The 26,101-nt window shown below is 41.6% G+C and overlaps 3 protein-coding genes across 3 annotated transcripts in view; 2 read left to right on the plus strand and 1 right to left on the minus strand.

Moving 5' to 3' along the window:
- LOC144941972 (guanylate kinase-like) overlaps positions 1-26,101 on the plus strand; it is a 174,514-nt gene that overhangs the window by 31,686 nt on the left and 116,727 nt on the right. The window lies entirely within an intron of this gene.
- Positions 1,074-16,139, plus strand: LOC144941940 (protein mono-ADP-ribosyltransferase PARP14-like). The gene is made up of 11 exons (XM_078868469.1): positions 1,074-1,295; positions 1,614-2,156; positions 3,393-3,562; positions 3,908-6,115; positions 6,726-6,950; positions 11,151-11,375; positions 12,118-12,214; positions 12,416-12,535; positions 13,649-13,708; positions 13,914-14,081; positions 14,672-16,139. Exons 2-11 carry the CDS (start codon positions 1,910-1,912, stop codon positions 14,833-14,835), a joined length of 3,684 nt encoding a protein of 1,227 aa, XP_078724595.1. The 5' UTR covers positions 1,074-1,295; positions 1,614-1,909; the 3' UTR covers positions 14,836-16,139.
- LOC144941943 (advillin-like) overlaps positions 16,118-26,101 on the minus strand; it is a 44,757-nt gene continuing 34,773 nt past the window's right edge. The window contains exons 16-20 of the mRNA XM_078868484.1: positions 23,307-23,451; positions 22,821-23,009; positions 22,404-22,472; positions 20,960-21,079; positions 16,118-18,979 (exon numbers count right to left, since the gene is read on the minus strand). Coding sequence (XP_078724610.1) covers positions 18,866-18,979; positions 20,960-21,079; positions 22,404-22,472; positions 22,821-23,009; positions 23,307-23,451 — 637 coding nt within the window. The 3' untranslated portion in view covers positions 16,118-18,865. The remainder of the gene's footprint in view (positions 18,980-20,959; positions 21,080-22,403; positions 22,473-22,820; positions 23,010-23,306; positions 23,452-26,101) is intronic.

Genomic DNA, 26,101 nt, shown 5'->3' on the forward strand with positions numbered 1-26,101 from the left:
CTCGTGAATTCTCACCTGGCTAAACGCACTATAATAACATTCAAATAAGACTAAAATCTGTTTTTCAACGATTTAATTTGGATATTCTAAAGATAACAGAACGCTCTGTGTCATATGAAGTGGCGTTAAAACAGTGCCGAAGTCTACTATGTTAAAACCTGACTGGGGGCGTCAGGACTGTGGTCCCATCACCACTGCCTAAAAAAAAACATCGAAATACATTCACGTGTGGATGTTACAGTGCGGCACAAGCAAAACAACGAACTCGCAATGATATTCGCGAGAAATTGTGGGGGGGGGGGAAGCGATAGTCGAGTGGTTGGCAACGCTGCGCAATGAACCCGGCCCCAACACCCAGTGACGATTATCTGAACCGGTCATGGGCCCCTTCTATGTCGACTCAGCTTTAAACGAGTACCTGGTGCGGCCTGCAGTAAACCTACGCCACTGGGGAGACAAAGGCGGCCGGGCGTGGTGCTGGCCATCCCCTCGCGTGCCGTGCCCGTCCTTTATAGGTGCTCGCAAACAGCACTTGCCCCCTACAGCCCTGTTTAATTAACTACTCGGGGGCGGGGGGCTGTTTGTCTTTGCAACCCTTTGGAAATCCCCGTGAGTGCCGGCGACATTTCGGAGTCGTTGCCGAACGCTCCACGCCGCATGCGCTCGACTCGTGAACAAATCGATTCTCCCGTAAGGGACCGTCCATAAATGACGTCACGCACCTAGGGGGGGAGGGGTCAGACATTTGTGACGATGTGTGACCAGGGGGGGGGGGGTTGAGAAATGTGACGTCCCATCAAAATGCGCAACTTTAAATAAATATAGACAACACGTGCTACTTAATTAAATATACTTTTAAATACATTATTTCTCCCACAACATCAGAGTGCAGCGGCACATTAAACACGTACTAGAATGACAATAGTTTAAAGCGATTTGAAGCATGTTTTATTTTCAAAATGGAAATATGGGGGGGGGGGCAGAGCTTTATGACGTCATATTTGAGGGGGGGGTCTGACTTTTTGTGACGCCGTGTGACGAGGGGGGGGGGTCAAAAATCGTCCAAAATCGCGTGACGTCATTTATGGACGGCCCCTAACGCGGCGCGATCGTCTACGGCGTTCCGTGAGTCGTCGTCGTCGTTGTTGTCGTTGTTGCCCATCTTGTTCCACGCCTCCGCTGTGAGCCGAGGGCGTTCAAACTCCGGGGTTGCAGTCCCAGATGAGAGGCGAGTTGCGGCTGCGGCGGGGAGCGAGGCCACTCGCCCTCCAGGATCGCACTTCCAGTGTTGGGGGGTATGTCATCGACAGCTGTTCATTATTGACACTTGTTAACTGAGTGTACGTGAGTTGACCACATTACCCTGAGCGGCAGCAGCAGCAGCAGTGTGTGTGTGTGAACGTGTCTTCGTTTAACGCGGCGCGTGTCGTTGTCATTGGCGTGAACGATTGTGTAACGAACACAAAAAAGGGGAAGTTGGTGTTGTTTTGGGTTTAGTTTCGAAACGCGTAGCAAAGAGACATTTTGTGAAGACTGAACAGGCAACGCAGCTAAGTGACTCCGCGTTGTGTCCGTGTCTTTGTGTTTTGTCAATTTCTCCCCGGCCTTAATAGGTACTTTCTAAGAGCAATTGCCCCAGCAGTCTGTTAAGGCTGTACGAGAGATCTTTGTCCCCCCTGAATTAAAAACTAAAGCGGCTGCACATTTTGACGTGGATTGCTGAGAAGGTGTTAGTAGATAATACGTCTCAGGAACCTCGGCCAAGAATACAGGTGATGGTAGTAATACCTCCGAGTTAATAAAAGACGGGTAAGCATCGTAATGAGTCGAGATTAGTCCAGACAGTCGAGGACAACGAGTGACAAAACGAGTGAATACGGACGGCATCGGGCAGGATTTGATTGACAGGATGGAGAGGGGTCAAACAGCTTTGGCACCCGATGTCGGAGGAACGGCCGACGGTACGAGTTCACAGGTGCAGCTGATGGAGGAAACTGCTGTGCTTGTGGAGAAGCTGCCTCGAGACCTGGACAAGGCACTCAAGGGGAAACTGCAGAAATATTTCCAGAGCAAGCGGTCGGGTGGTGGAGAGTGCCAGCTGATCTCCTACCGGGACTCAACGCGCAAAGCCATCGTGAAATTCACCTCTAAACAAGGTATGGTAGAGCAGGGTGCCTAAACTGTCGCACACAGCTACACAATGATGTGCATGTTTATAATGATATTGTGTCCTTACCTCTGTCGCTACATTGCCATTTGTCTCTGTCTATGCGCTTGTTTCTTTGCATTTCCAATTATCTATCTGTCTCTTTGTATGTATGGTGTCGTTTGTATCTGCTTCTGTAGCTCCATCTCAGCCTCTTGCTGTGCAATAAACATTGCACTGGATATTATCTCAAAAATAGCAAAAACAAATATCTCACATTTATTTTACAATATGATACAAGGGAGGTGTTTGTTTTGCTAATTCCGAGAAAATATGCAAATTGAGTCAGTTTGAACCGGTTCTTAATAATCGGACTCTTTGGTTTTTGCAGTCACGAAAGCTTCAAATCATAATAAACGGTTATCCGAAAATGAATCGTCCGATACTCTTGAACCAATGGAACCATATTAACAGGTTCAACTGGTTTCCGGTTAACCCAAACTTTATACAAAAAACAATCAGTTAGACTTCCTGATTTAAAGACACCACTGTCCAACTTGCATGTACAATAATTACCTGTAAAGACATAAAGTTAAGTAGACAATACGTTTCCATATAGTATCTGTCTCTCCACATAAAAGTATACTTACACAGCCACTGGCCCCACAGCCTTCTGGGAGTGCAGACTCTCAAGAGCACTGATTAAAAACAAGTAAATTCTGGACCAATTTGAAAATAGTGGCTCATCAGCTAGCTTAACTGATGCTGTTGGTGAATTTTCATATGTTATTGACAAGGCATGGTCCCAGTGCAATATTAAACGTTAACACATCACACAATGCTTTTGAAATTATGCACTCCCAGAAGGTCATTGGGTTGGTGGTTGTATAAAAAAATTATGTATTTTTTCGTGGAGACATTTATATGAAGGAGGCAATTTTCTGCACATCCATTTTGATCACTTACATTCTTCACAACGACACATTATTTGTATTGTGTAAAGACTAATGACTGAACTGTTAACTTTGGTTACAAATTATTAACATATCTGGGTTCAATTCCCATTTCTCTTTGGGGGCAAAACGTAACTCATGCTTTTTCTTCCAACAAAAGACTAACACTTTTCAATAAAAGTCAGATATGGAGAGATTATAAGCTTCACTTTCATTAAATGCAACAACTGTAATGTGATTGACAAGAAATACCAATCTTAAGAATTTGAAAAAATATCATTCTTCTTTTGCAGTGCGGGACAGTGTCTTAGCTAAAGGTGAGCACGTGATTGAGGTGTCCAGTGATGAGAAGGTGGAGGTGCACGTCATTGCCTTCACGGCCTCACCAGCAACTCCTGCGGAGCCTGGAGCATCCATCAAAGATGAGGATTTATCAACCTCGGCAAATAACAAAAGTGAAGTGGTAACCATCTCTTTGTATTCATTAACAGGAAGCACTGCAGACACATACCTGAACCATTATAATGTTTACAGTTGCATTATGACATTAAGCAGTAATGATCTAAATTAGCCAAGCTAGTTGAGATGAACAATATGTATGTTAGAATGTATAGGGCAGTTTATTTTTGTATGGGACGATGGAACAGAAGGTTATGTAAGGTTATGTAATTTTAAAAATTCGATGTTTGATAGCTGAAGTGCAGGCAGATTAAATACTATGAGAGAGGCATTAAAGAATGGCATTGACACCATTTCTTTTGCTGCTTACATTATATTAATTTTCTCATTAACCCATTATCTTCAACAGAGTGAAAAGACAAAGGAGAACACATCGAATAAATCAACAGATAAGCCCGAGCTACCCAAGCCATTGGAGGAGAAATTGAATCCATATTTGCTGAAGTTTATCACATCGAATGAAGAGCACAGGTCAGAGCTGGACAGAGCCCTGGCAAAATCCAGATGCAAAATCAAGGCGGTGAATTTTGACACCATTTGGCTCTTGCCAGATAATGAGTCCATCACAGACCACAATGAATGGCAAGGTTCGGTTACAAAGATGTTTACACAATTTACCGAGGGTTATGCTCATGAAACAATAACATGCACAGAAAAAGAATGGAAGGAGATAGAAAGAAAGAGTGAGCAAAAAAGTGATGTAGAAGTTTTGTATATGAATGGAATACAACTGACGGGGAAATCTGATGAAGTACAAAAAGTTAAACAAGACATCATGAGCGAGTTTAATCAAGGTAGTTTATTTACGAATATTGAACCTCATTATTTTGAATTGCTACAAGATGACCTCTGCAGGAGGTTTCCAGATGTACAATTTCACATGAAGAGCAACACATTATGCCTCAAGGGAGATTCCAGAAAACTTAATGATGTGAATAAATACATTGATGTCAGTTTACAGGACTCCGATAAAAAGACATGTAGCTTTGGAAGTTATCTGAACAACTTTTTGAGAAAAACCAACCTCAGAGCCTTGGTGCAAATGCACTTTACTGGTAATGAAATCAAAGCCCTTTGTGATTTTGATGAAAATGAAATCTACATTTATTCACTTGAGGGTCATGCTGAAAAGGCCCATGACATTTTAAATCTCATTTTAAAGGATCTGCTTTTTCCAGTTACTAAAAAGAATGTAGCTGTCATGAAAAGTGAACAGTGGAATTTTTTCTTTAAAAAACTACAGCAAAATGTTTCTGAGGGAAAATATAACTGCATATTTAGTACAATAGAGCACAAAGATGGGACCTGTAGTGCGATTAACATTGCAGGGATAGCAGAGGCAGTAGAAAAGGCAGATAAGGAGTTGACAAGCTATTTCAAAGACAACACTGCTGAAGAAATAATTCATTTTCAGAATGAAGCATTGTGCAGTTGCATCATTGAATACATGAAGATCACCGAACATCCTGCATTCAAAAGTGTTTCTGTAGAAAGACACGATTCACTGATGGATATCGTTATTACGGGCCACAGTGAAGAGGTAGAGAAACACAAGCAGTCTATAAATGATGTGGTTTCAAAGGTCAACAAAGAACTTGGGGGAATTGAGAGAGGGGTACCAGATGCAAAGAGCATCTCTATGTTCCTAGAGAAACACAGAGGGCGTAAATCTCGATTTTATACTCAGAATCAAGAAGAATTTGCTTCAGTGGCAGGTGCTTCAGAAAGACCAACTCAACAAAGGCCTCCTGTAAGATTGCCTGGCAATCGATTTCTGTTTGTGCATGAAGACGACATTTTAAATATGAATGTGGATGTGATTGTAAATGCAGCAAATGAAGATTTAAAACATTTGGGGGGGCTCGCTAAAGTACTGTCTGATGCAGGAGGTACAGTCATTCAGCAGGAGAGTGATTCTTACGTCAAAAAGCATGGAAAAGTGCCTATAGGAGAGTTGGCCATAGTGGGGCCAGGCCACCTGCCATGCAAGAAGGTGTTTCATGCTGTCGGACCCGAATGGGGAGATTACCGGTATAATACATCTCTAGGAATTATGCTTCTTGAAATGGTTATCAAAAATGTGTTAGAGACGGCTGATAAAGAAGGTTTCAAATCCGTTGCAATTCCTGCCATTAGTGCTGGAATATTTGCCTTTCCATTGGATATCTGCACTGAAACATTTTGCCGTGCTATTTTTGACTACTGTAAAAGTACCCAGGATTTGGACATCACCCTGACTGATATTCACATCGTGGATGTTAATCATGAATTTATTTCTAAATTGAGAAAAACTATCGAGCTTCCAATGAATTGTAGGGACCGATCAGAAGAGCAATCAAGTAACACCCATGAAATGCAGGATGAAGAAGAGGATGCGGGCCAAAACCAAGAATGGAATTTTGTTAATTATAGCACTGAAGATAAAGTCACTGATTGGGAAAATCATAAAGCAAAGGATGAATCTTCATTAAACATGGACGACACTGAAAACAACATGTTTGTCACCCATGAAGGGAGACGTATAAAAGTTGTAAACGGAAATATCGAAGACCAACGTGTAAGTTGTTTTCTGGCACCATTAAGCTTTTGTACAATCTCTATGTCAAATGCTTTACTTCTAAGATAGGTATCGGGTGGCACTCAACTCTATATTGAATCCTGAGCCAGTGTTGGAGTGTCCACACTCGTATGGTGGTGATCCATCTCCACAAGACAATCACTGTTTAATGCTTACATAGTGGTACATATTTTAATGACCCAGGAGGAATGATTGGCTAATTCAACCTGTGACTTGAGATTTACATTTTCACTAGGTAAGTTGGGTGCATCTACCAATCAAATACCTATATGGAGAAAAAGATTTAAGTGATCTTCCACACTTAAAACCACACTGGTGTTTGAGAACGTATGTGTTGATGTATTATTGTTATTTTAACATTTACCCAGAAAAGCCTCGCTGAACCCCAGGACTCTTGCTAAGTTTTGCATTTGGATGCTAAATTTCGGTGTTTTTTCCCAAAATGAGTTATTTGCAAATACATTTCCTCATTCAACACATGCCATAAAACTTGCAAGTTATGTGTGTCCTCCACCCTAACATTGAGCTTTATAATATATTAAATAATGTTATGTTCAAATAATGTTTATGAGCAACGTGTTTCTTTCAGACTGACATTATCGTGAAATCCACATCTGTTGCGATGAAGCTCGACAATGGAGGCGCAGCATCTGCTGCTCATCGCAAAGCTGGGCTTTCACTCCAGGATGAACTTCACAGAAAAAAAATTCACCTTGGTCATGGATCCATCATAAGCATAGACAACGCACAATCTCATCTCTCTTACAAGAAAGTATACCATATTGCTGTGCAACCTGATGAAAAAAACAAATCGGTAAGTGGCCTTGTTATCTGCTAAATTTAGGAAGACAAAAGTAACATTTTCAGTGTCTGCATGCTCACTTGAGCATTGGGTTGTGCCCTAAGCAAGTCAGAGATTCTGCATTCTCGCAGTTTTATGCGACTGTAGTTTACCAATTTTATACTGTACCATGTTGCTTTTCATACAGCCATATGTAATTTAAGATATAAACGGTGGATCTCTGCTTGAACTCTAAAGTAACGGCATAAATTGGTTGATTTCCACCAAGGCTGCTCAATCCTGTTCACATGTCTCAGAGATCAAACATTTGCTGAATTTGATCCAACCAATCATGAGCATGTGGGCCGGATGAATGTCATGTTGTGACATTGGCACATTCCACTGCGAAGAGACCAGGTGGGAAACAACATGCCCAGCCGGTTAATATATGTGCATAAATAATGGATTTTAAACTCCACCACTATTATACAAAATCGCGTATTTATAACAAATGAATGCTAATGGTGCCTTAGTCTTGTTTTATGAGATGCATCATTTTCATTCTAGTATTGTTATTGTCTACTTTATTTTGTCTATGTATATCTCATCTGTTCATAATCAACGATTTTTGGGTTTAGATCGCGTTATTTATAAATGTGTCGTAACCCTCCACCACCCGACACGGCCAATCAGTAAAAAAGTGTCACGTTGACAAAAGACAAATAGTTCACTGCTTTAGCCCACTGGTGTGTTGAAGCGTGAAACCACAACATTTACAATTTGAGTACGACGTTTCGCTGGTAATTGCATCCAGCATCATCGGGCAATTCGCCAGAATGGTGAGGCTCTGCTGTGTCTCCCGTTCTTATATAGAGCAGCAGCAGGGTGACGTCATCATTAACTCATTAACTCATCAGGTGCAAAGATTTGAGGGGGGGGTTATTGTAATTATATACTTGATTAGTAATAAGGCTATTGTTACGATGCGAGTTGTAGATTAGTAATCATTTGGAATGTGTTCTATTGTGATTATGCTACATTAATAATCAGTGCTTGTTTCCCTTATAAGGAATTGTAATGCATCTTATTTAATAATACGCTTCCAGGCCGCACTAAGCCTGTAGCTGTCTGAGCGATTAAAGTTATTTCTGTTTCTCTCAATCTCAATGGATTCTCTAATTAGTCTTTGCCAGTAGTAACTAGTTTTACACAACACTTCAACGTTGTCAAAATCAATTGAGTGTCCCTGTTGGCAAGCATGTTCTGCCACTGCCGACAGTTGTGTTTGCGATAGTTTAATATTTCTCTGGTGTTCTTTTAGTCTTACACTAACGTTACGCCCTGTCTGTCCAATATAGCATCTGCCACATACACAATTAATCCGATATAGACCTTCTGTTGATAATTTAGGTAATTCGTCTTTAGTGCACGTTACTAGTTGTTGAATTTTGTGTACTGTACCAAATCTTACTGTAATGTTTTGCTTTTGCAAAACACGGGGTAATTTGTCAGTTACTCCTGAGATAAATGGTATTTTTATTGTTTTAATAATCTGATCGCTTTCAGCAGTGTTGCTTTGCGATCGTGATTTGGCATTTAGTGCTCTGTTAATTTGAGCATTATTGTAGCCATTCTGTCTTAGTGCTTCTTTAACATGTTTAATCTCTCTCACTAGACTTTCATCATCTGACACTGTTTTAGCCCGATGTATGAGCGTCTTGATAAGAGAGGATTTCTGAGCTGGGTGATGATGCGATTTCGCATTCAGATAGGCATCAGTGTGCGTTTGCTTTCTGTAAACGCTGTGTGTTATTTTACCATTTAGGCCATGCCCAAGTAAAATATCCAGGAACGGGAGTGTGTTATTCACCTCCATTTCCATGGTGAACTGAATGGCCGGGTTTTGTGCATTGAGATGATTTAGAAAATCGTTAAGTGTATCTTTACCATGTGGCCAGACAACCAAAGTGTCATCCACATATCTAAACCAAAAGGATGGTTTTAATGTTCTCGAGGCAAGTGCTCTGGTTTCAAAGTTTTCCATGTACAAATTTGCTATAGATTTGCTATAAATTTTGGTCCCGATGTCACTGTTCTTGTTCTGTGCTAATGCACCATGGTTCTACCTTGAAAACTAGCTTGTTAATTGGCTAAATTTGACTTTGCGTGTAACTGATAAACATTGATAAAATAACTGTAACTACCTTCCATGTGTAAGGACAGTAGGGCTCACCGAGGCTACTAATTAACGTGCCGGGAACAGGCAGGGTCACGTAAGGGTAATGTGGGCCCTACGTGGTCGTTAATAGTACATGAGACAGACAGACAGGGCCAGGTGCGGTGAGAGAGTGTTGGGAAAAGAGGCGAGGCCGGGTCGTGAGTGGGATAAAAAGCCTGCGTGGAACAGGGCTCTGGGCTGCTGTTGTGGGGGAACCAATGAGCTGTCGTCTTCATCACCTTGTAGTCTTGGAAGGCTTGAGTTTTATAGTCTCCGTGACTGCTACGCGTCCGCTCCTGTGCAGCCAGCCAACTACACAGGGAGTGTCGCGTAGAGTCACATAAGTTACCCAGGTGTATATAGTCACTCACGGTTACTCGTTAAGTTATCAGTGAGTTGGTGGACTTTATTCACAATAAATATACATATAACTGAACAAGACTGTATCTGAGAGCTACATTACACATGCAGCAGTGATACACTTTTACACGTTGGGGCCCATTAGCTTGGCTAATACCAAGAATCAAATGTTATCAATGACGAAAAAACCCATCGTAACAGAAAATCGCTGCTGGCAGGAAACCCACAAGTTTCAAGCGATGCACAGAAACGTACAAAAATCTGAGCATTGTTTTTTTTTAAACATGTTTTTTTAGAACGCACTGATTTTTCTGTTGTCATGGGTTTCTCATAATTTATAGATTCGATTATAGTCGTCCTCTTCCAGCAGATCTCTGGCAAGTTTCAATGTTCTCTACCAATATGGAAATTGTACCTGTTGTTTTGATTTGTATACATGATTTGTGAACACATTTTGAAATGTCATGGGACCTTGAAAAAGAATAGGTTTTACCCTTTATGGTAATAAAATAGATGTTAAGATGCTCAAACATCAAATAGATACATTTTTCAAGGAATCACGTCTGCATTAACCACACGTACTTGTGGTAAAACATGCAAACAAACATGTTCTGATAATGCATGCAATGTTTTTGAAACTGGTTGGCCTGCACCAGAGACAACCTTCCTTATACCCTTGTCTCACCAATGTCAGATCAGAGAACGCCTAAAGGCAAACAGTACAGTACAATCTTGATTTGAAGCTTTCGTGACTGCAGGAATCCATACTCTTTGGTTCTTTAGGTAAAATCACGTAGTTAGAAATACAATAAAATAAAACAAATCACGACGTTTCGATCGCCTGATGACGACTGCTTGTGTCCCGATCGAAACGTCGTGATTTATTTTATTTCTAACTACGTGACTTTACCGAAAGAACCAAAGAGTATAGTACAATACAATGCAAGGAACAGAGAGCATTTATAGCTCGGGTTTAGTAGTTTTATTTATAAAACCTTTTTTGATACTGGCAAAAAATATCCCATAGATATATACACTACGTATATGAATAACGTTGCATGCATGCCTTTAATGATTATCTGCTTTACAATCTGGCCGGAGTGTTCAATGGGTTGCTCAAAACAAGGCGGTTAAAGCTAGCGATGGGAGGATATTTGCTTTTTCACTTGGGCAGTGGCATCGTTGCGTTTGACGCCGCGAAGTGACTAAGTTATGCGTTTTGCTATCTCGTGGCATCACACGTTGCCATCTTGTGTGGTTTTGAAGGTGGCGTTAATATCGATAATTAAATGCTTCCGAGGACAAAAGCACATTTGAAATCCTTACAAAATGTATGTACTGTATTTGCATTTATATTCTTGGGTTTTTTCGGTAAAGTCACGTAGGTAAAAAATTCAAATTAATAAAAGTAAAATAATTTTTTACCTACGTGACTTTACCGAAAAAACCCAAGAATATGAATCCTTGCAGTCACGAAAGCTTCAAATCTAGAATGTATTTGCATTGTTGTTCTCGTTTTATGAATTATGCTTTGGTTTATATTTTAGCTTTCAGTGTGGTCTTTAATTGTTTACAGGCCTTTTCTGGTAAAGTAAACAATGCTCACTAAATAACGATGTTTTTGCATGTTACTATTACATCATTGCACATTACAGCAGTCTGTGCACAACATTGTATTGGACTGCCTGAAGAAAGCCCACAAAGCCAAAGAGGGATCCATCTCCTTCACAGCCCTGGGCACTGGGAATTTAAACTGGCCACCACAGCAGGCTGCTCGTGCCATGCTGTCAGCTGCCATCCAGTTCAGCAACCAGCATAAAGACGACACTCTTGAGCTCATTCAGTTTGTGATCTTAAGGTCAAAACCAGACATACATAAAGTAAGTGTACATTGCAATCCAGATGTACACCACATTTTATGCCGCTGTCTTAAAAATCATACTCGTGCTGAGTTTGTGAAAGTAAAACAATCCAAAGTTTGGACAGTCCTACGTTTTTGGTATAAGTTCCAAATTGGTATTGTCAGGACTCGTCTTTGTGGGACGATCACTTGATCCCCCCAAAAATGGTGATCATCTACCAAATGCAAAGAAATAACATAGTTGTATTATACAGTGCACTATTATTTAATAACAGTTTTTTTTGTAACTCAGTAACACTTTTTTATGATTCTGCTATAACAGGACATACAATGTTTCATAAAGTACTCTGAAGTTAAATAGTATTGCAATGGAAAGCTGTGTTATATAAAATGCATTATAATGTCACATTTCTCTAATTTGCGATTATGATTATGAAAAGTCAATAAATTTTACACACCAGAGATATGGTCGACAGTAAATGGTGGTGGGTTTCAATGACACATTTATATATTTACTCGATCTAACCCAAAAAAACCTCTTATGGATGATATTGGTCGCGAAAGCCTTCGTGTTAAACAGTAAATGCTAATTTACTGCATCTGTAAAGAGGCATATCCACAGGTAAAAAAACTGTGTTTTTACCTTAATTTTCCAAATGCCAAAATCGTTTGTGCTTTACATACACATTGAACATTTACCTGCCATTTTAAAAAATAACCTGCTGCAAAGTCATTCATAAGTGAGCATTTTACTGTTACAGGCTTTTCAAAACGAAATATCAAGTGCCATTTCGAAGATTTACTCCGAAGCCACAGCGCCCAGCCGTAAGCAGGAAGAAAGGTATCAAACTGGCGCAGGTACAACGTTAACGTGTTCTCTCGTGCTTTTGGCACCTGCATGCATTCATTACAACAAAATCTAGTGACCATGTTTGCTTTTTCTTTTAAAATATTAAGTCTCGGGGTCTAATTTTATCATCATGTGCATTTCAAGTAATTATTAAAGTTAAAAGGGAGTCTGTAGAAATGTTAAAATATTAAAATGTTTCTACGTTGCAGAGCATAAGAAACAATTTAAAATACAGGGAATTACTGTTGAGCTGTGCAGTGGTGATATCACTCAAGAGAAGACAGACGCCATTGTCAACTCCACAGACGCTCGGATGACGATGCCCTCAGGTAACCCTGAGCCACACCAACAACAAAACAAATACTGCATTTGGAAGGATATATTTCAATAAAATGGGCATGAAATAAAGAGTCTATTCGAACATTCAAAATGAAAGTTTCCTTTAAAGCGAACAATCGCGAGCCACTGAGATGCAATGCTTTAGTGGGACACTTTCACGGCAACAACTTGTGTACTCACACTTGGGTGTGCTAACAGTGATGGATTTTTAGATAAAGTGAAGCTCTGCTTAATTGCTTGCAGATACAAGTAAAATTCCCTGCAGTACATGGTACAGTAGAAATCTATTGCTTCCCATTGAGGCATTCTGGTTTTACAAATGTTAAAAACCATGCGATGGGTGGGTGTTTTATTCTTCATTACATATTGTAAAGAAACATTATTTGCAAATTTGCCATTGAAGATTAATACTGTTTTCATGGAAACTTTATATTCTGGGTAAGGAATTTTTCCCTAAATTTTAGACACCTTTGGAGGGCTGCACATTAGCACGCACACAAAAATGTGAAACTGTTGGCAGGTCTAAAATCTAGCCCTCTGGTACTCGATGAGTGCGGCGAAGGTGCTGTGAGGCTTGGACATTGTTTGCAGGCTCGTTAGGAGTGGTAGGCCTTGTGGCCACGGGCTCCCCAAACCCCGCTTGAGATCATTGTAGAGTCTATAAAATAGTACTGTACACTAGAGTATTTGTGTGAAATACATGTAGGAAATAAACATTTCTGGAATGCTGGTCCCTGATTGCTAATACATATAATTTGCCCAAGCCGACTTGCTCTGCAGGGAATTTACATTGATTTATGTGCAATATTTTTGATTTATCGTGTAACAGTTTTTTTCTCAGATTTATATTTGCTTCATCGCTGTACTTTATTTAATTGTTTGGGGATTTTTTTATTTTACAAATTAAGCTATTCTGATGTCTTGAGATTTCACTCAGTTAATTTATATAAACTCGACTTGTTTCACCCTGGTTTGTGCCACAGTGTTGCCCCCTCGCTTCCCCATCAATCTCCTTCTACGCTAATATAAAATATATACTCTTAGTTTTGTATAAGTGTCTTGAGATTCATAACTTTAATTTGTTGATTGTGTTACCATTCCAGGAATTTCCAATGCTGTCCTTAAGGCTGCTGGACAAACGATTAAAGATGAATTCTTAAAAGGTAATTATTGTGTTCTTCATGCATTTCCATTTGTTTGCTCATTAGTTGCTAATTATTCTCTTATAGCTTACATTTCTCTGGTCAGGAGTAGTTAATCAATATTCTTCTTTTAGATAAATATATTTTATTGGATTACATTTTTACGTGGCACTTTGTGACATTTCTTATTAGATCTGTTCTAATGTGTGTTCTTTCCCCATTGCAGAAGATCCCTCGTATGGAGACATTGTTGTGACCACAGCAGGCCGTTTGAAATGCAAACATATTGTGCACATTGCAGGACTTCAGAATATTGAAAAAACATGTGAAGAAATACTACTTGAATGCCATCGGAGAAAATTTAAATCGGTGTCTTTTCCAGCTGTTGGTACAGGTACATATATGTTTTTATTAATACATTTTGTTGCCGCTTAAGAATGGTGATGAAGTTTCTTCTACAGAAGTTGTTCATGGAGAAACTCACCTGTTCCATTTGTTAAGGGCCAACATCATATATAAGCATTGCACCATACACTCAATCGAGTATGGATTACGAAAATATTCGTGTAACTATGGACAAAACTCCTCAAACGTGATGACAATGACTACCCATCAAAGAATAAAGTGACTGGAGGAACTGAACTAAGATTATGTAGATTGTATATGAAGTGTACTGAATTCTTGGCCAATGACTAAGACCGACTAAACCAAAGTTTTATAATTAAGAGTGGCCTATATTTTTACTCATCTAATTGACTAAACTAAGAAAATAACTGAGATGAAATTTACAGGCTAAGACTTTACTAAAATGGCATGGGTTGTCAACGACTACACTGACAAGACTGACTAAACTGCTGAATAAATAAAGAGTTAGAGACATTTTTAGTTGCAGTAAATCAATATTAGTGTTCAAATTATATCAACACTTAAAACATAAATATCAAATGTCAATTCAACGGCCTACTGTCCATTTTGTTGCATCAGGTGTGGGGAACAAAAGCCATCAACAAGTCGCTCTCAACATGGTGAATGGAATTCACTTGTTTGCAGGAAGTTGCACAAAGCCAACTGTGACGAACATCCGTTTTGTATTCATTAATAAGGGGCTTCTGAACATCTTCCAAGACGTCTTGAGTGGAAAGTTTTAGTTTCAAATATCCCAGTTCTTTGCACCTAACACTTATGTAGTTGTGTTGTTTGCAGCCTTAGATTGCAAATGTTATGTTTTCATCAGGAAAATAATATAAAATAACTTGGTTCCCTTTGGGGTTTGATTCACGTATTTGCATACCTATATATAATGAACATATGGTGATATTTGATTTTAATGGTTTGTATAGTAAAGGGGTCAGCAACGAAAATTACAATGAGCCGTTGTTTTCCAAGTCGGTAAACAAATCTGAATATTTCAAGTGCCCCAATGCATGTTAAGACGAGACTGTGGTCCTTTATAGATAGCGTCACAAAGCAATCCTTAAAGAGCCAATTGGAAATCATTAAAAGAGTGCGATTGAGAAGACATGCTGGAATTTGAAAGCCGCTGCATCATGGGCACGTTGGAGCTGCGGGTAATGTGATAAGCAATGCCTGTCTGTGCCTGCAAAAAAAATGCCCATTGTTTATCGGGAGAGCGAAGATGTGTGGACTGTAAAGTTTGGCGCCCGGGGAAGTTAGGAATTGGATAAATGAGCCATCACCGGCAATCTCATTGAACTCTTCCAACCAGACGGCAATGCCCAGCCAATGTTTATCAGAAAACGTGGTCGCATCACTGTCCTCGTAAATAATTACAGCATAACCAGATCAAAGCCCACGCCTCATAAATTTACGTGAAATTCGAATTTATAAACTGCCGTTATTCCCCCAAAGTAAAAATAAATCAATCCAAAATAATTTTTACATCCCTTCCCCCAAATTCCAAAGGTCTATATCCCCCTTTGTGAAACGAGATGCAATCTGTTTATACATTAAAAGTTTTTAAATCCTGCGTGTGTGTGTGTATTACCATTATCGCCTTAACATGAAAAAGTAATGCGTGCAAGTAAACTGGTGCAGATGTCGAGTTTTGAGTTCTAAAGAGCCCCAGGGAGATTCAGAGGGAATGGGGAGTGGGAAGCATGGAGAGGGAAGAGGTTATGGTTTGTAGCACTGTTGGCTCGAGAATCTGTGGAGCTGATAGATTAGTGAACTCGAGGTGAATGGTTTATTAATTCAGCAACCCAACCACAGCAGTGCAAAAGTTTAATGGTGCACCGTAATCACCTGTGCAACCAAGAAAGGCGCAAGAGCAGTGCTTGGTGCAAATCACAGGGAGGAGAAATTGCATCTCTCAAAATCGTTCACACCTTGGTGATGACATCCATCCATTACAATACTATCCGGTCTGCCGCTGCTGTATATGCTCGTACGATGTTTATTCATGATAATGCAGTTTAACTTGTTTAAGCAACAAACTTTCAAATAAACATTTGCTCTTTAAGCTGTGATTATTAATGTTTAATGCCTGGCAACCACATACAGTTCATATAATGTACAAGCGAATGCAGCCATATAATACCTCAACGATGGAAACACAGGGAGAGCTAATAGTGTTCTGAAAGCCGACATTCATATTTTGTCACTTTCACCCTTACAAATAAAAGGCATATTTTACTTGACAGGCATTACAGCGATAGTTTGACGTGTCGACGCATTTTGTATTTTTAAAGTATAACCATCACTGAAGACAAAAACATGGTCAATATCTTTGAAAGTAAACATTTTATATCATTACAATAAAACGAAAGCACACTTAAAACAATACAACAATCTATACATTACGATGTGATGATGTAAAAAAGGATTCACATTACACCTCCCAGTCCATCAAAATCATGAAAATGTTTAGGCTGCAATTAGGATGCCAACATTAACTGGAATAACATCGATTTACAAAGCCTCCTATATGTCATTACCTGAACTGGTAAGGAGATTTGTCGAGAAGCAAAAAGTAGATCTCATTGAAATAAATGTGTGGCAATTGCCTGCCGTACATAGTTTTTAGACGTTTATATTAGATTTAAGATCAGCAATTGCCTACTCGGTTATGTGACTTGCAGCTATATTGTCTGTTACGGGATGAGCAATACACGTAAATGTCTTATTTTCTTATAATCGTACAAAAAAAGATTATACACAATGGATTAACTTGAGCAAATGTATTACGCTTTCATCACTCCGCACTGACCAGCGTGGTGAAGCATGGTCAAACAATAAGCCATATTAAACTGCATGGCAAGGAGGCCACAATCCATCAGTGTATTGACAAACGGGCTGTACATGTGCTGTACGTAAAAAAACGAAAAGGATCAATCCGACACATGACCTGACATTTGGTGACCATTCCCGTGTACTTTCACCAATACGGGGCTTATTTTCTCAGAATATTTACCAGGAACCCCAAACCTCCCTGGACCCTACTCCCACACCGAGTGTGGAGGAACGAGGGGGGCAGCAAAATATTTTCCAGAGCTCAACCCCAGACAGCTCTGGTTGGAGTTAAGCCCAGACCACTAGGTTATATTTAAGCTTCGTTCAAGTCGTAGGTTTGCTGAGCTCATGTGAGAGAAGACAACGATACAGGTGATGGGCAGGCAAGCAACACTGTTTGCATGGAATTGTAGCCAAAGTGTAACTTCATGTTCCGGAAGGCCATAATTAATGCACGCGCTGTTGTAAAACCACACGGTATTTACCAAGATGCGTTTAACTGATCATCATTACCTAGGATTAAATGTATTTTATTTATGGACATTGAAGTGTTTGAAAACACCTAAGATTACATTAATTCATACGTGGATTTTTTTAACGTCATATTTTTCTTCAGGCTGCGAAATACTGTGTGTGAGCACTCATTTAATTCCACCTCATGTATTTTATTTTACAGCCTCACGCTGAGCTTGCTATCATAGTAAATGAATACCCTTTCGCAGAGATGTTTGCTTTCAGAATTTCTTTATGTATATCCACAAAAAACAAAGACCGACAGTTGTTTTTATTCCCACCATCGAGTTGTCAATTCCTAACTTATGGGTATAGCGATGGGCACACGCACAACATGGGCTACTCTTGCGAATGGCATCATGGGAGGTGGTGCCACAATCCACTGCCATGCTGCAGGCATCAAATAACCCTTCTTGGTTCTTTCGGTAAAGTCACGTAGAATGGAAATAATAAAATTAAACATTATAAAACAATTCTCACGACGTTTCGGCCACAACAGACAGAGTCTTCTGGACAGACCTGTTCTTCACCTGAGGACGGCTGCTTGCGTTGTGGCCGAAACGTCGTGAGAATTGTTTTATTATGTTTTATTTTTATTATTTTATTATTTCCATTCTACGTGACTTTACCGAAAGAACCAAGAAGATCAAATAACCCTTTTGCACTGACACATCTGAGCCGCGCCAACATGGGACCCTCACGCTATGGACGGGTTTCCACTGGCTATTTGTATTTGCTGAAACTGAAACAAAACCAAGACACCCTCCTGGCCTCAAGACGCCTGAATATCGGCAAAGGGCCAAGCAGAGACAGGGCTGGAGTTAATTACGATTGCCCGTGACGTCTGTACGCCGTGAGGACACAGCATCACGTCACCTATATAGGTCTTGACTCGTTCATTGCGTGTGTAATGTCCGTGTACTGTGAGGAAACTTTGTCAATGCGTACTCTACACGCGTGTGACTTCCAGTAGCACCACTCTGCTTATGCAGTGGAGAAACCAGCTGGCACCTCCCCACAGCATTTCATGAGCTGGCTTGGTATGGCACAACCCTGGCGTGGCTCAGTGACACAGTGAAAAAGAGCTAAAACTGTCATCTGGTTCAGTGGTGTGCATCACTACGATGCCATCCAACCCTCTAGTGTCAGAGACCATTTGTGATTAAATGCCAGACCGACACAAAATTCGCCTAAACTGCACTTTTCCCCCCGTTGGCCCTTGAGGCATATATGAAACATAGGCTCATTTTAGCAATTAGAGGAATAATATTGTCTTTTTTTGTATTCAGCCGAAATATCCAGCTGATGGGATCATATGTGGCTAGCAGGAATGGCAAGGTGGTGGGGGGGGGGATGTCAGCAAAATGTGTAAAGCACAGCACTCTCTGGCCCACAAGAGCGTCACGTAGACAGCGATTAGAAGAGGCCCTTGGCTTTCTTCAGGTTTTGTTGCTTCCAGACGGGCATCGCCACGAACTCGCCCCGCGTGATGCCCAGCACTCGCACAAATGCATCCTCCGACAGATATTTCTGTTTCGCAAGGGGAGGGTAGACGGACATTCGACAGATTACAGTTGCACTTTTGCAAATGGAAGTGAGAAGTCTACAGTTAGGGTTGCCACCTGCCCATAGTGTAAACGATAAAGGTGTAGCCCTGCAAGTACCTGCTCATGCCACTGCTGTTGGAAGGGCCGCCACTAGAGGGAGAGCTCAGGATAGTCCCTGTAGCAGGTATTTGACCTACTCTTAAATGCTGGCCAGACATCTTGGAACAGGTAGGCGTACTCACACTTTACGCCAGCGAAGTGTCAATCGACTAACTGTGGTGCACCCATTCATACTGCTGAAAGTGGACAAAGGCAGGGGGGGATTGAAGAAATATGCCTGATCGTTTCACCGGGAGATGGAATCGAACCGGCAGCGTGTGAATTGCATGTCCAGTGTGCTAACCCCATTACACCACAGCAGCATCGAAACCATTTCAGATGGCTTTCCTCCTCAGCACTGTCTTGACTCTGATCGGATATTTCACGTTTTGGCACCACTCCGAGCTGGCTAAACTTAATTGTATCATTCAGACGCTGTCTTTCCGACAGACCTGTTCTTCACCTGAGGACGGGCTGCTTGCGTTGTGGCCGAAATGTCGTGAGAATTGTATTTTATTATGTTTTATTTTAATTATTTTATTATTTCCCTTCTACGTGACTTTACCAAAAGAACCAAGAAGACTTAATTGTATCGTTTGAAATGTCGAAAACGAGATATAATATTAAGATGAATTAACCATTGAAAATATTATTTAAAAAAAATAATCGTGTAAAGAAATTGGTAGCATTAAAGATGTTCCGGGTAGAGCAGTGGCAGCGTGGCTAGTGGACCTATGCTCTGAACCTGGTGACAACATACCTGGCCATGGCAAATATCGGCTGTGTGGATACCTGAACCGGTTCTGCCCACCCCACCCGGACTCCAACCATGCATAGAGAAGTATATCAAAAACTCCTAGAGGCAACAGCGCGAGGAGGCCTTCATCCAGCAGTGGATTGATTAAGGTCTGTACGTACACAGTTTTGTCACCTTAGGTGGTACCAATTTCTGCTCTGGCCTATGACACCACAAACCTCATGACTACAAAGTCACACACTTGGATTTAGTGCCAATATATATTGTTGACAGTACTCACTGCGAAGTTCCTCCATCTGGCGGTGAAGCCATGGCTACAGTTGTGTCCACAATGTGTGCCACTCGCTGCATTGATAGTAGATTACAATTGTAATTTTGACTTGGATAACTTAAATTACAATTACATTATGATTGCAATGTTCCTGCAATTGCAATTGTAATTGACTTTTAGGACTGCAGCACTCTGATAAATCCTATAGTTAACTTGGTATTTTAATACATAGAGTCACTGTGTGTTACTTCCAGATATGTGCCAATATTAAAATTGTTTTCACTTTTGACTTCCGATTTTGCTTTGTTAATCATACTTCACATTTAAAAGTCGAACTGACTGGCTGCCCCGCCCATGCTGTTTACGCTGTACAAGATCTCCTCCCCCCAACTCTCGTCCCCCGCCCACTCATTTTGGAAACCCTTATAAAGCAGTTGCATTTGGAGGCTTGTCCTCTTTTCTCTCTGCATGATGAAGACCGCTTGTGTTGCGATCGAAACGTCGTGGGTTTTTTGCTTTTATTTTATTTCTAATTTTATTTCATTTTTTATTTTCTATCTACGTAACTTTACCATAAGAACCAAGAATATCAAATAACCAGGGTAAATAACAATGGAGCAAATGGCATCAGCCAAGGGTGGTGGTAAAACAGTCAAGGGAAGGCACTAAATATACAAAGAGGGGCGCCCCAAAACCTGCCAAGGCCCCGAGGAACCCCATCAAACTTAAAATTGGCCGATCCCAGGTCTGGTAGAGTGAGGGTCCTATTTTAGAGGCTGCCAACACCTCGGCCAGTCCTCCGCACCCAAGCCCTGGCCCCACCAGCCCAGACGCACCTCTTTGCAGGCCGGGTCGACACCCTCAGGCAGCTCCTCCGTCGTTTTGTTGACGAGTTCCTCGGCCGGGAAAGTGGGCACGGGCCCCTCGTTGCTGCCCTGCTTCTCATCGTTGAGGCTCTGGAAAATAAAGTATGCGATGGCCATTACGCAATAATCCTGAGCCGATAATTGTACTTGCGAAAAGTTGGTCATTATTCACGTGTTGGTTTATTTATTATTGGCGTTTAACGATTGGGAATGTGGAAAATCGGGAACTATTCATCATTATTGTTCTTTGCTAAGATATATCATGTACATGTGTGCAGCCCTTTTTGCCAATCTACAGCCGGATGAGGGCGTGCGAGTTCGTGAAGACGAAGAGCAAAGATGTGGGCGCTTCTAAGCACAGGATATTGGATTTTGCTGCACTGCCCTCTACTGACAACTGCGTACACCAGTTTAACACATTGGAGGCTTTCACGACCAATATCATCCACAACAGGTTTTTTGGGGGGGATAGATCACGTAAATATAAAATGTGTCGTTAAACCCGCCACCACCCGACACAGCCAACTAGTAAGGTTTGTCACCTAAACAGAACATGCCAATTCGTTACTAGTACAGCACACCGGTGTGTTGGAGAGCAAAGCCACAACAATTCGACAGTAATTACAACTAGCTTCATCAGGCGACAGCCAGATTTGTGGATAAATCCTCCTGTTTCATTCCTTAAATAGAGGGGTAGATGTGAAGACAACACTTGTGTGCTCTTCTTGCGCCAAGTGGTGGGGGGGGGGGGGAATAATGAATGCATATAAATGACTACGGGTATCCATTGCCATTTGGGTTTTTTATATGGTAATCAACGCACATTATGCATATGCATTGTACAAGCCCATTGTTCTTGTACCTCCTGTCGATTGTGTGTTCTAAAACAGGCGTACCGTAATCCATATACACCCATCCAAGCACTTACCCAGGCACAAGCTTAGCTTCCGAAATGACAAGATTGGGCGCATTCTGGATGATATGGTGATAGGCAAGTCACAGAAGTGTGTAATATTTTCTTAATACCGTGTACTAGAAATGAGACCTCTGCTATGCAGTGTGAAAGAAATGTTATCTTACATGATGATGCATTTACAGATGCCCCATTTATTTTAATGACCCTCTCCCCATGACTGACAGAGTTGATTGGCAAAGGGAGCTGTAAATTATAACGTTATTATATTAACTTCTATTACAGTATAGACATGTGCACCTTCCCATGCTCAATTGAGCTTCGGCACAACGCAACAATCTTCCTTCGTGCGGTCACAATAATGAAGCCCCCAATCGGTTTGTGTCCATCTGCAATGCACAACAGCTGTAAAGACGTGGTTGCGAGTTATGTCAGAATTAAGGAGTTCACACTGCAGACGGCTGCAGTTGCACTGGGGTTGAAGAGAACGAGAGGACGTACAGACGTGATGGTTTTAATGGCGGCGGCGTCCCCAAACTGGGCCTTGAGTTCCTCGTAGGATTTCCCACTCTGCGGACCCCACGCAGGACGACACAGAAAACGGAGTTAAGAAGCGCCAACGAGCAGTGTTCAGCATCGCCGCCACCTTACACAACACAACCCGTTCAACGCGTCACTACGTGCATGCTCTCTACCGATCTTCAGAGAAAGGCAGTGCGCACTCCCTCTCCACCTCCGCAACACCAACACTCTTTTGCAGGGTTCTTGGGCCATGGACTACGGAAGGATGTTTAAGGTAGCTTCTTCCTTGCTATCCCTCTGCAGGAGGATGCGATTTGAAAGTCACACCCTGGACAAAACGTGGACGTCAAAACTAAATTCACAGAGGCAAGCCTGTGGCAAGTAGGAGCCACTTACGCTCCACTTGTGCGCGTCCCATGCCAGGAACCAGCCCGTGAAGGTGGGGGGCTCGAACCCCTGCTTCACGATGATGATGGGCGTGTCGGGGTCACGGGCCCCAGGGTGCGTCCGCAGGTATTCCGCCGCAGTCGTCATCGACTCCTTCTTCTCTGCATCGCTCGCGCCTTGTCCCACCCACAGGAAGACCTGCAAGCAGCCGACCGGGCAAGCGGTCCAACATTTCACCTTGTTCACGGCGGGAGGTGTTCATCAAGTAACAATTATCACATTTCGTAGTCTGTCCCATCATCTGTGCAACCTAGCTTTGCCCAGTGAAATTTCATGATAAAATATATTAAAACGCAACGCACACTACGTTTGCATAATGAGTTTCACGGTTCCATTGTTCCAAAAGGCGAGCCTCTGCTTTATTGTTAGTGCTCGACAGACACTTCCTTCTTAATCCACAACGGCCCCTGAGAAGCCAGACAATGTGGGCCTCACCTGGTCCCAAGTGTCGAGCAGCATAACGTCATCCTCATCCAGGTCGTCCTGCGAGAACTCGCTTATCTCTGTCACCACGAAGCGCCCCGTCTGTGTGGAGCACTCAAAGAGCCGCGGCTGCACTTCCACCTCCTCCACCTGCATCCTGAATGGGAGTGCACCACGTAGTAATAATAATAATGATGATGATAATTATACTCCTAATAATACAGGCAGCTGTGCATCCCCAAATCACTTGCTCGCGCCAATGCTGGTGGAAGGGCCTGCACGAGAGGGAGCTCTAGAGAGCTTCTCTTGGGGGTATTTGGCCTACTCCTCCATGCTGGCCAGACATCTTGGAAGACTACTCACATTTTATTCCAACCACTTGCAACCTGCCGATCGACTGACTGTGGTGTCCTCATTAATACTGCCGGGTGAGGGTGGACAAAGGTGGTGATCGCATCCAGACGGTGATCCCTCTGACCTGTAAGTCCAGTGTACTAACCATTACCGCACGGCGGCATCCCACTTTTAATAACAAATCCTTTCATTTACCCAGGAAAGCCCTACCGATTCCTAAGTTTATTTAACGAGAAGAATTCCACGTTAGAATGTTTGGCCAATTCCAAACTGGAATACCCTGAGAAATCCCAAGCATACAAGGGGATAGCCATTGTCTGTATGTATGTTGAACTTCTTTTGCACCACATGTAGCCAACTGTGCTCATCAAAGTTGGAGAGGAGGGACAACAAACTAAACACGAAGCAAAACACATTCAAGCTCCACACAGATTAAATAATCCATCGCTGTTCTGCCATCTCCTGGTCACCATCCACTGGGATTTTTGCATACAGCGTTGGTGTACGGTGATTTTTTTCTGCAATATTTTGCTGTCTTTTCTTGGATTTTCTGTTTGCACTTAGTCACATATTCACTTTAAGATGTTTTTTGTTCATGTTTTAGTTTTTTGTTTGTTGTGGTTGCACCCGATTCAAGAGTCGAATGGCTCACAGGGCTATACCTAATAAATGAACTTGAAACCAGACTCTCAGCTCATTTTCGAGCTCGGTTAAGGACTCAAGATGGACTCAAGATGCACTCATTGAGAATGGTAGAGTGAGCCCTCAAACTTTACGCATAAGCTCTATAGGGCATACAAATTACCATCACCATCACCACCACAATTACAACCATCACTAACAACACTATCACCACCAGCAGTATCATCCGTACCACCATCAACAACACCACATCTTAGTTGCCTCAAGAAGTATCTGACCTTTCGAAGAAACCAGACATTTTTCTTTGAAAGAGAAAGATCCTGTTTGTAACATGTTGTAACAAGAATGAGAAGTTGACAAATTGTTGAAGAAAACCTGCAAAGTGAGGATTGCACAGATGTGTCTCGAGCTATCCCAGCCTGCACTTTCATCCACAGTTCATGGACAAAAAGCCTATTCCACAGATGGGGAAGTGCGTGCCTGCCATGTTAATCACAGATAGCACCCTAGGAAATTGCTCATCTCAATTTAATTTCTAACAAAACGAAGAGGATGGAGAGGGTGAGAATGCTCTGCAAGCTGCCGTCTGGATGGTAGCCAAAACAGGAAAAATATATATATGGGCAAGGCAGATGCAATTTATTTTTATTTTGTCTTGCTTGTACATAGAGCAGTGCTCTCTTGGCATGCCTTAAGCAGGACACACACAGCATGGATATACAAAGTGACAGATATACTGCAAATTAATGCTACAAAAACACATTTAAGTGATTTATGGACAATTTAGCACCTGACAATTAAAACGTTGTCAGTCTAAAGCAACACAAATTAAGAGTGTGCGAACCTACGGGTAAAGTCTATTACACTTGATGTATTAACTGTCGGAGTCTGGCTGCTCTGTAATAAATACTCGTCAAGCGGCGGCAAGGAAAAGGCACGCACGGGAAAACTCGAAGAGACAAGTGGGGAACGAACAAGAATGTAAGAGGTTAAGGAAAAGCTCCGTTGAGACATAACCTGTGGTAGGACGTGTCCCTGAAAGAAATAGCGATTGATAGGGAGATTTAGCATCCGTGAGGAAACAAGGTAATGGGATAAAGAGACATTAATACGTGCGTCTGGGACTGTGGCCGATTGCCGCACCTTGCACAGGACCAGCAGAAACGGTGTCAGAATGTATGGCGCGTTACGCATTCCACATTGCATAGATTTATCCAAAAAAATCAAGATACTTCCACTCACGATACACACGTTGAATTGCATGCATGGAAACCAATCATTTACAGTTGATGTAAATCTCGCAGTGGTGAGATGTTAACTACCTCGCGTAGTATACAAGAGGATGTGGGTTCGATCCCAACCCTGGTGCTTGTATATTTGGAGTTTGCATGTTCTCCCCATGGTTGCATGGATTTTTCTCTGGATTCTCCGGTTTTTCCCTCCGCATTTAGAAACTTGCTTTTATAATTTCTGGTTGCTATAAATTTGCACGTGGCAATCCACTTCGTTGAACTATCATTTGTGGCCAGGTTGCTTCTGAAAAAGAGCTGTAGGCCTTACCTGGTAAAATAAAAAGTTTTAGTTTAGTTGACATATATATTTTTTTATACTCGAGCTACATTTAGGATAATGGATTGAACACAAGCGTAAGAAATGGAAACAAGATGGCGAAAACAAGACAAAAAATAATATTTCGGCAAATAACCGCATCGCCATCCTAACTTGCGACAATAAATCAAATAATAGAAGCAGGAAGGGGAAGGGAGGTGATGAAGCTTCATTAGATTAAAGCATGCAGTGACTTCGCCCCT

The sequence above is a fragment of the Lampetra fluviatilis genome, chromosome 2 (assembly GCF_964198595.1).
Source record: "Lampetra fluviatilis chromosome 2, kcLamFluv1.1, whole genome shotgun sequence".
Lineage (NCBI taxonomy): Eukaryota > Metazoa > Chordata > Hyperoartia > Petromyzontiformes > Petromyzontidae > Lampetra > Lampetra fluviatilis.

Coding starts and splice junctions, on each gene's coding strand:
- LOC144941940 (XM_078868469.1), top strand. CDS start 1,910: ATGGAGAGGGGTCAAACAGCTTTGGCACCCGATGTCGGAGGAACGGCC. Junction 6,951..11,150: donor CTGATGAAAAAAACAAATCG/GTAAGTGGCCTT, acceptor TGCACATTACAG/CAGTCTGTGCACAACATTGT. Junction 12,536..13,648: donor TCGGATGACGATGCCCTCAG/GTAACCCTGAGC, acceptor TTACCATTCCAG/GAATTTCCAATGCTGTCCTT.